The following is a 10,547-nucleotide window of genomic DNA, read 5'->3' as shown; positions in this document are numbered from 1 at the left end:
TGAAAACTGCTGATCACAAATGCTCTCAATTTGACTGAGCTTGAACTTTTCTGCAAAGAAAATTGGACTGAAATTTCCGTCACTAGATGTGCAAAGCTGGTAGACACAGAACCTTAATACTAACAGCTGTAATTGAAGAGATAAGTGGTTCTAGTATGAAGTCCAAGGGGCTGAACACTTTTGCACAATGCTCATTTAATTTTTTTTATATACAAAAAGAAAGGTATACTTTTCTTAAGCTGCAGCCAATTTGTAAAGTGGTGAAAACAAATGGAATGCAGGATGTGAACACATTCTTGTTTGAAAATGAAAACTTTTGCAAACTGGGTGGATGTTTCAAAAAAGGAGGAATGGTGCTCTTGTCCAGCAGCCAGTTGGAGAGAAACAGGGATACATCCTGGGAAGGTCACCAGTCACTCAAAAGCACAACACGCTCTTTAGAGCAATATAAAGAGGCAAGTTACTTAATAATCCAGATTGTAAACTATTGAGAGGGGAATGATGCACCAGAAAAACCTCCACAAGCTGAAGGATAAAGACCAGATGTTCTGATTCAAAAAGAGAATCTTCTTCAGGTACCTTGCTGAAAAAAAACCAACAACAACTCAGCACTGTGAAATTACCCCTCTCACAGATTTCTTTTGCTTTTATAACTTCAAAATCATCAAACATATTTCAAAATCATTAAAGGTAACCTGAGGAAATAGAAAAGCAAACAGATTTTTGGAGTACTGTTTTAAACAGTATCTTAAAAGCTTATCTTCAACCACAATCTGTCCAGGCTGTGTATTTTGGAGCCAAATGTATTTGCATAGTTTTGTACCTTAAATGTTTAGGTTACATATGGAATGGAGATAGATGGAAGACTTTTGATGACTTTTAAAAGATTTTAAACAGATAATTTAAATGGATCAGAATCAGATTGGGTGTAGAGTTCTGAAAAGCTTGAGGCTCTGATAAGGGTTTTATCTTAAAAAATTACATTTATCAAGACAGAGAACTTACACATTTGCTTTGCATGTTAAATACTGGTTAATGCCAATCAAAAAAAAAAAAAAAAAAGGAAGAAAGTAAAATACAGAAAAAGCAGGTATTTCCAAAAGAAAAAACAGGTGTTGCATCTAGAAGTAAAAATCGATTCCAGTTGCTGCAAATTTTGACACTCCNAAAATACAGAAAAAGCAGGTATTTCCAAAAGAAAAAACAGGTGTTGCATCTAGAAGTAAAAATCGATTCCAGTTGCTGCAAATTTTGACACTCCTAGGCACCTGTAAGGTCAAAGTATCTATTTCTCAACTATTATAATGAACCTATTGGGAAAAAATATAAAATTTTGTTTTCGAATAATACAGTGTTGTAAGATATTATCTACAATTACTTCTTATCGAATAAGGACGAGGACAAAAGCTGGATCCCCCCTTAAAGACTTTTTAAAAATATTTTTCATTTTTACAAAAAGCATTTTGACTCATAAAAACATAAAACCAGTTTTGATGGTAGATTTAAAAACCAATGTTGAACCAACAGTTGAACTTAAACAGGAAAGATAATTGGATTAATAAAAGGTCAGCAGACACAGGTAAACAGTCATGTTGTTTATTTTACAAGACATGTAGACAATGTGAACAGTCTAGCAATAAGTGGTTTGACATTCAGAAGAAATCTTAATAACCACATTCTATGACCATCTTATAAACAAAAGAAAACTGTTAAATAAAGTGATTATCCCTCTGCGAAAAATACAATGATTTAATACCTGAATTTAAGCTGAACTACAGCTTAGAGGGCGTTGAAGAATACCAGTGTGAAATATTCAAACTGTGCTTTAGAATATTATAACCTGTTAAAACAAATGGACACATTTACAAGGAAGACTTAATGGTCCAATCCTCAATGCTCACTTTACAATCCAATCTCTGCAGGCTTTGTATTACAATGCTCAGTTTACCTTGGTAGACATACAAAAATGCATCAGAAGGAGAAGAAAGAAGTTCAAAATATTAATAAGCAGTAGGGTTAAAGGAGACATTTTTTCCTGTTAAAAGTGCAAATCCATTAAAATTACCAACAGTAATACAAATTAATACCGTACTTTAAGCTCCATTAAAAAAAAAAAAAAAAATCTACACCTGACAGATCTATTTTATATGATTTTGAAAAATGCTGCTGCATCAGCAAAAGATCTACCAAAGGCCAAAATAAGGCCATTATGCCATTATTTTGAGCTCAGTCTAACCGATATATGCTGTCGATATTTTGGAGCAGATTCTTCAAGCCAATATTGCTTTTTACTTCTTCCTTTCACATGTTAATTAAAAAGCACATAATGATAACAGCTGTTAAAGACTGTTGAATTTAAGCAAAAATAAACATTTAATTAAAACATTAACAAGAGAAAACAAATGGAAGTAGTGGGATGGATGGCTGCTCAATGAACTGGCGCACACATGCGTGTATGGAGCGACATAAGAAAAAGTTATCCTACAATATTAGTCAATTACAATTACAATATTCATTTTCTTTTTAATTAGAGCAATTTTTGAATGATATCTGATTTCATTTGTTCATCAATTAACTTATAGGCATAAATAAAAAAAAAGACGGATAGAGGGAACACAAGCACATGAATAAAATAGCAGTCGTCAGAAAAGAAGAAATGCATCTATTAGGTACACTCTGGTCAGCAATGATTTTGATTCTAAACTGCTGATTCCCATTTCCCAGATTTAAAAATGTGTTTTAGTTTATAGGAAAAAAGAAAATACAAATAATGCTGCAGATTCCTTTATTCAGGCTATATTTGAATTAGAATAAGAAGAAATCTGATTGATTTTGGATCAGGGTATCTCATTTTAAAAAATAAAAGTGTATCCGAATGGGTCATGTAATTTCTTAGTTTTGGTGAGTTAAAAAAAATAACTGGCTGCACATCACTAACATGAGCCAATCAGGGAAAATTGTCTGAATGGCAGTTTGATCGGTCCATCTCAAGCTAACTTACAGTTCAATACGGGCAGAAAATTATAGTATTCACATTCATCGGTAATAAGGCACAAACAACACAGATAAAACTAAGTTTTTAATATATATATATATAGTATGAACAACTTTAAAATTGTGTATTAAGGGTATTAAATTGGAGCTTTCCTTTGTCCTGATAAGTGCTTAATATTCTGGATTACTCTCAGTTCTGCTGAAATAAAAAAGCATTTTGTAACGCGATAAAAGATTAAAGATAACCCTTAAATATTATAATCTTAAAAGTAAAAGACAAAACATGTGTATATATCATGTAAAACTGTAACTAGAGCGTGTAACAAAAGTAATTTCCCTCTGGGATTATTAAAGTATTTCTGATTCTGATTCTGATTCTGATAAAATGTTAAAAGCTCTTGTAAAACCTTTTGGCAGTAGTTAAAGTTTGCATCCAAGCCATCTTAAACTTAAACATCTTAAACATAGAAGACTAAATTGTTCTTAGTATGAATCTTAGAAAAACAAATGTTTGTTGCTGACAACATAAATACATCTTTAAAAGAGGAATATAGGTAAACATCAGCATGTTTGAACAGGTTATGGTCTAAAACATGCATTGACATTGTATAACAAATACATACATGCTGGTACATAAAGCTTTTTTTCTAATAATACACTACTCGAGATAAATAAAAAGTGTGTAAAATACAATACACTCATGATTTATTTTATGTCAAGTGTTATTAATACAATATTACTGTATAGTGATTGTAAGACATTTCTTAATAAAAGCAACTTTCCAAACTCATTATTCACCCTTTACCTAGTTTAACCATGCTTCTTTCAAGGCACGGGTTAAACTGGCAAGCATTAATTTAACTTTTTACACTTGCAGAATTTTGGAGAAGATCGATTGAAATCTCATGAACAGCTTGAGCATGGCAACATGAGCTTACAGGGATAGTTCAGGATTTTAAGGAGAGATGCTTTAGAAAAGGTTTGAAGTTAACAATTAGGAGAGGAGGTCAGCACAGACCACACCTTCATGACTCCAGTTTCAAAGATGCATGTAAACCCTTTAAACCATCATTATGTTTGTGTTGGCTGGTTATTTATAAGTAAGCTGATTACTAATTAAAGAGAAACTAGAGTTGGTGTTGGTGTACCACCGATCTTCCTGCATGAAATTGATGTAAAGCATTTATTGTCGGAGTTAAATCCAAACAGAAACCTTAGACGGTAGAAAACATTAATAAGGTCCCATGAAATCCATTCTTATTTTTCTATATATTTTTTCTGAATTTCCTCCTTTCTGCCTAAAAAAATGAACTGAACATATTAAAAGGTATTACATTGGGGCAGTGTAGACGAAAAACGGACAAACTGTTTACTAAAACTGCTAGAACAGTTTTCCCTCTTTACGTTTTCCTTTAGTCTTTCTTGCCATAAAGGTTCCATTTTCCAGTTGTTTCCCACAGGAAGAGAAATAGTGCTGCACCACCTACTGCCTCCATTCCCCATCTAAAAATATTTTGCTCCTCTGTAAATAACTAAACCAACAGAACTCTAATAAAACTAACAAACCATATTTTTGTAAATTATCGTAGATCTGAATGTTTCTAAGATGTTTGCCATCATCTCACTTGCTAAGTTGTGGGTCAACTGGTTTCCTATTTAACCCGTTTTGGGGGAAAACATGTTTTTAGCTTAAAGAAAGGCATATAGGTCCATAAATTATTTTAAAATAATATTTATTTTTATTTCAAAAATTATTATATTAAGCATCTTTATTGTAATACTATGCTTTATTTATCAGGGATAATGCAGTAAAACAGTGTTGGCAGAAGGATACTTTTGATCTAATTTGCTTTAGAAGTTAAAGTAAAGCAAAGAAAAAACAGTAAAAGATTAATGTATCCAAAAAAATTTTATTTAAGAAGAATTTTTCATGTTAAAAAGTGTCTATCTGCTTAAGCTGCCAATACTGGTAGGTCCCATTTCTAACTCTCTTGAACTGTGGTCCCAAGTAGTGCCACACAATATAATTTTAATGATGTTAATAATAATAATAACGCTTTTTTGTTTATGCACATTTGCAAAGTGCAACTTGTGAAACCTGCAGCCTTTACAGGAACTAAGCACCCTGTTTGAACCCCTGGCCACTACCGGTCATAACTGAGTCCGGATTAGAATAAACCTCTTTGGCATTTTTGAAACTAGTCATGCTGAGTATTGTGGAAGTCTGCTTTGTTCTTAGTTCCCTCTGAGATCAGCTGTTGCTGAGACCAGCACGACAAACTAAGTTGAGTTTTGAAACATCAATAGGATAATTTATGCTGGGAACTGCTAAGAACCTTTCCTAAAAAAATTAATTGCAAAAAACCCAAAAAAAACCCAATTATCTCTTTCCTCCAAACATTCCTTAAGTCTCCCAGAACACATCATTCTCACAAAACTATAAACATATTGTCCTTTGCCCCTCATTCCACTGTCATAAATAACAGCTCCCTCATAGAAACAGTCTTAAAGTCATAAAAGAAGAAACTCAAACAGGAACAATGACCCTATTGATAAACTAGTAGGCAGGATGAATCTGGCTTTGTTAAAAAAGCTGCAGCCCAATTTGGATTCAGCTCTTTGCTGCCCTTTTTCTTTTCCAGTTACTTAATATAGAGCTGTTCTGTTCTAACTCAGTATCTGAACAGTCGTAAGGATTATCAGTTATTAACTGAACATTTCCGCATGGCTGTCTTTGTGTAGGCAGTCTGACCACAAAACAAAGATTTAAAAGTGTGAAGTCAGAAATTGTGCATTGTTAGAAAAAAAAGGAACAAAAGTGGCAAATTTCCCCTTATTTCTTCCACTATTCAACAGACATTGAATGGGTACGGATAAGATCTGTCAGTGTATGTGACGAAAGGAAATAAAAACCACACAATGTCCAAACAACGCTTCTCATTTGAGACGCAAATGGTGTCCAAGGGTGCTGTTTAGGATTCAGTGCACACAGCTCCTGGTATTCACTGTGAGCTGATGATGCTTTAGACTCTTATCTCAACACTCACACAAACAGGGAATCCTCAGAGAAGCAAATGGACAACAAGCTCCGAGACCCTCTAGTGCCAGACCCTCCACAAAATTAAAGAGGATATTTATTTTTACTGAGTGATTTCACACACACACAAAAAAAAACAACAGAAAGTGCTGCCATGGTTACTGTCAGCTTCCTTCCTCTCGCTGCATCTCTCTCTCCATCCTCGAAGCAAACAACAGAGAGTAATATCTACTCATGCAGTCTATCAGGTAGAGGTTTTATTTTTTTTGTTTAAATTACTCTGTGAGCTGTGGCCATGGTGCTGATGCCGTGCAGCAGCGGAGCCATTAGGAGTTGGAATACAAGTGGAAAGCGGGAAGGCTTTGTGTGCTTCTGGGTCTGCTGCTGCCTAATCAGGAGGAGATTGTGTTTGAAGTGCAAACAGTTCTGGTTGGGGTTAAGGGTCTGAATCCTGCTGGGAATCAGGAATACATTAGATTTCTATCTATATCCGCACTCATGGGGAAAGCAGGTTGGGAATAAATCTTCTGCCTGTGATAATAAAGATAGAAGCAAACACTTCCTATTTTGCACTTTTTCCTGAGTCCACTTTCATGGTGATAACAAGTAATGAATCTCCTGTAAACAGGCGATTTTACAATACAAAATTGGACGGTGCAATGCAAAAATTTAATCTAAATAAGTAATGTTTTCTTAAAATAAGTGCCTTTTTCTTGAATTGAGGAGGTAAATGAGACACTTTGCAAATAAACAATACAATTGATATCTAAAATAAGAAAAAAACAATTGCATTGTCTTATTTCAAATGCATAAAATCAAATTATCTTTTTTCAAGAGGAAAATATTCATTCCATTTGCAAATTATCTTATTTACCTACTCAAATTAAGGGCAAATACAATTAATTTAAGAAATTACTACCTATTTCTACATTGTTTTTGGAGTGTGTAGTTGAGCTAACCCACTACAGGTTTAGAAACGTTGCATGTCTCACAGAACAAAAGAAGCTCTTAAAGGCAAAACATCTCCACAGTATATCCTGCAGCCTGTTCCTGCTACAATAGTTCCCTGTGTGTGATGGTGTGGGTGTCTGTGGACAAGATGTATGAATCAGTAACAGAGCAACGGCGTATGTGATGGACAGAACGCGTAACCCCCTCCCCAGAGAAGAGGAGGAACATGAAAGGGAAAAGCAAAAGGCAGAAGCAGCTGACAGTAAAACATGGCAAGACCGGAGGAGACAGAAAGTTAGAAAGGCGTGCAGAAGCCAGAGATTCCTGCCTTTCTTTCACTTTTGCAGGGATCCCCCCTGGTGACTGCACTTGTGAAACAAAACAAAACTGCTGCTGCAGATCAACCTGGCATTCATTCACCTTGGATAGCACACAATGTCCTCTAAACTCTTTGCATTCATTTAAAAATCATAAAAAAAGACAGAGTGATAATGAACATAAAAACCTTCAAAAAGACACATCTATAAATGGTTGGCTGTGAATATCAAAAAGGATCTAACTGTGATGCTGACATTGGAGCCACGCTAACAGCTCTGACTTCTAAAAGGTTTTCTCCACTTTGAATGCATCAAACCAACAGGTAGCAATAGCTGCTAATTACAGTCTGCAGGATGAAACGCTGCAGTTTGTCTGTTTGGCTTATAATTAAAGAGCTACCAAAAGTAAAAAGCGCTGTGACATTATTGCTTAGGTCCTTAAGGCCATGGTTGACTTCAGGGAGCCACACCGTTGTTTGACAGAAAAACAAGAGTAGACGGCTGCCTCCATCAGCGCTTCAACTAAAGCTGTAAAGTAGGTAACAATTAAGTCATTTTTAAAACAATGATTATAATCACTACTATTTAGCATTCAAAACCCAGGATACAACACATCATTCTAGACTTTCTTTATATTCAAATAAGGTTGGATATTTTAAATTTTGAAGTACTAAATTAAAAGCATCTTGGAAGTTTATCATAATATCCAAGCATTCTTTGATACTCCACCCCCTTTAGCATGATACTCCTAAATAAACAATGCCTTTAATGGTAAATAGTCCATCTCTCTGTAACTTAGTAAGAAATTAAAACACATCTGGTGGAGAATAAAAAATGATGCTGAGCATCATCAAGAACAAGGAAATTTATACAATATCGCCCATAGCAGCTCTAGAAGAGCTGTAGAGATCTGCAGCTCAGGTGGTACAGTTTGTGAGCAGGACAATTATGAGTTGTCTGATCTGCAAAATTAGTAAGAAGAAATCATTAATGAAAGACTATAAGAGAAGTCACAAGTGGACTTTTCCATTCACCATTTAGGGAAGCTGGCAGGCGGAGCTACAGTATAATGGTCCACCTCAATTTATTGGTTAGAATGGCCTAGTCAAAGTCAGTTTCCATTCTGTCTGTCTAAACTAGACCTATATTGGGAAGTAAAAGCTACATCTAAAATCTTTAGATGTGAAAAGCTGGTAGTGACCTCAAAAGATCTGCTCTTTTAAAACAAAAAAGGTACTTTAACCCAGCAGTGACTGAATGAATTGTGCAAATATGCTGCAGATTTTTCACGTTCCTTCATCTTCACAACCATTTTGCTTTATTACATGAAATTCCAATAAATTAAGTTTATGTTTGTAATTTGCTCTGTTTGCTGCTTCTTTACTGTTACAGCTTTATGTCTACAAATTATTTCAACACTTTAAGGTAGTCTGTATTCACCAAACAGATGATATATGAATCTCTAACAATGAAGTCAACCGTGGCCTTAAATGGGTCTGTAAATCTATAAGCCTAAAAAATGGCTTTTTAATGTTTATAAGCATTTATTTTTAGCTATTCATTAGACTGGCTTGACAGCATTTCTTAGAAATATAAAGAGATGATAAAGAAATGACTGGGATGAAAAAAGTAAATGAAGGTCCGGAGGAAAATAATAGTGTTTATGTTGGAATATCAGCGGTTTAAACTATTGTCAGCTTGAGCTGTGGTCAGACTGATCGTTCTGACCTCTGAACTTTTCACCTGTAATTTTTGAGAAGGAAAAGGAAACACTTTCTCTTCAACTCAGTGAAGTATTGTGTTATATTTGTTAATAGCATTTAAAATACCATGTCTGTAAATACTAAAAGAAAATCTCATTATTGCACTTAGAACCATAGCTTACATTGATTTCTACTTCACTTGAGCAGCATAGGAGATGATAAAAAAAAACACACACACCCCTCGGCTGGATTATGTGAGGAACATCCCTGATTGAAGGTTCTGCTTGGAAACTGTCTACTGCTGCTGAGTTTCTAGAATCAAAGTGTGTGTTAGCATCATCCACTTAAAGAAGATTAATAAACCCTTCATATAGAGAACACAAAGTCCATCATTAAGCCCAAATGTCTTTCTTGGACAGGAAAGACTGTTACGTTTCACAGGCTTCAGAAAAAGTATGCGGGGCCTGGCGGGATAAGGTTTGGAAGTCTCCTTGGAGCGCTGACTGAGTTATTTTGTTTTTTGCCGTTTTTTCTTTGAGATCTACAGGCCTTGCTGCTGTGCCGTCTTTGCCGCGGGGAGACGCTCTGTGATCCAGCTCGTCACTTCCTTCAGCACAGACTCGGCCACTTCTGGGAGGTCGTGATGAAGAGCGTGGTATCCTCCTTCATAAATCTGGGGAAAACATTTTGGTTCATCAGATAAAGGATATAAATTGATCTAAAAACAGCTAAAAGGAGTTCTTATTAAAACAGACAGAACATTCTGTACTGTAATAGCCATCTGAAGAGAGCAAGACTCAATCGGTCCTAAACCGAGTTCTGACTTGGAAACCTTGACACCTTAAATCTCCGCTTTGCACAAACCAACACTTCTTTTCTGTAAATAACACAAACAGTGATGTTTTTGTTAAGTTGTTTTTTTTAATTAAAAATCAAATGTTTTAAAAGTACTGCTTCATGGTCGGTTTTATATTTTCTACATCCCAAAAAAATAATGACAGATTTAAGTTGTAAAAATCAAATAGTTGCCCCTTGAAATCTGCATTCAAACTTGGAAAGTCAAAGGTCCCTGACACAAGGCCTGAGCTTCCGTTTACTTTGCTAATCATCTACTTAATGCAAAGTTGTTTTTCTTTTTCTAATTAAATAAACAGGAAAAACAAATGTTTTGAAAGAGCTGCTTATAAAATCTAATTAAAACTGTCTCTTTGCTAAATATTTTTTGAATGTAGAATGTCTGAAAGATTCATAAAATAATATTCAGATAATAACCGTCAGGTAACAAATAAAATATTCCAAATTATAGAATATGTTTTTCATTATTCGTGGCATAAAGCACAGCATTAGTCTTGTGAACCTTATATGAAAAAAGAGACTGTCATGACGGTATTTTACTCAAAATGCTACCTTTTATTTAATGTGTTACTTAGAATTAATCTGTAAATCTATATCTATATAAGTACATTTATATTTAAATAATTTCCCAACTTAACAGATGATACTTGGATATTAGGAATAAAGTTGGTGCTTTTTCCTTGCATTAAC

At 34.6% G+C, this 10,547-nt stretch overlaps 1 protein-coding gene and 1 long non-coding RNA gene across 3 annotated transcripts in view; one reads left to right on the top strand and one right to left on the bottom strand.

Moving 5' to 3' along the window:
- Positions 1-5,573: 5,573 nt before the first annotated feature.
- Positions 5,574-10,547, top strand: part of LOC107098945 — a 6,574-nt gene continuing 1,600 nt past the window's right edge. Inside the window, exons 1-2 of the long non-coding RNA XR_001481917.1 lie at positions 5,574-5,812; positions 10,350-10,353. This is a non-coding gene — a long non-coding RNA (uncharacterized LOC107098945). The remainder of the gene's footprint in view (positions 5,813-10,349; positions 10,354-10,547) is intronic.
- The window catches only part of mgll (monoglyceride lipase), a 41,728-nt gene continuing 38,008 nt past the window's right edge, over positions 6,828-10,547 (bottom strand). For both annotated transcript variants that reach the window (XM_015396844.1, XM_015396843.1), the window contains one exon: positions 6,828-9,675. In XM_015396844.1, coding sequence (XP_015252330.1) covers positions 9,544-9,675 — 132 coding nt within the window. In that variant the 3' untranslated portion in view covers positions 6,828-9,543. The remainder of the gene's footprint in view (positions 9,676-10,547) is intronic.

The sequence above is a fragment of the Cyprinodon variegatus genome, unplaced genomic scaffold (genome assembly GCF_000732505.1).
Source record: "Cyprinodon variegatus isolate N-32 unplaced genomic scaffold, C_variegatus-1.0 Scaffold824, whole genome shotgun sequence".
In the NCBI taxonomy this organism is placed as follows: domain Eukaryota; kingdom Metazoa; phylum Chordata; class Actinopteri; order Cyprinodontiformes; family Cyprinodontidae; genus Cyprinodon; species Cyprinodon variegatus.
Note: the sequence above shows the minus strand (reverse complement) of the source record. Positions and strands in the feature narration are given on the sequence as shown.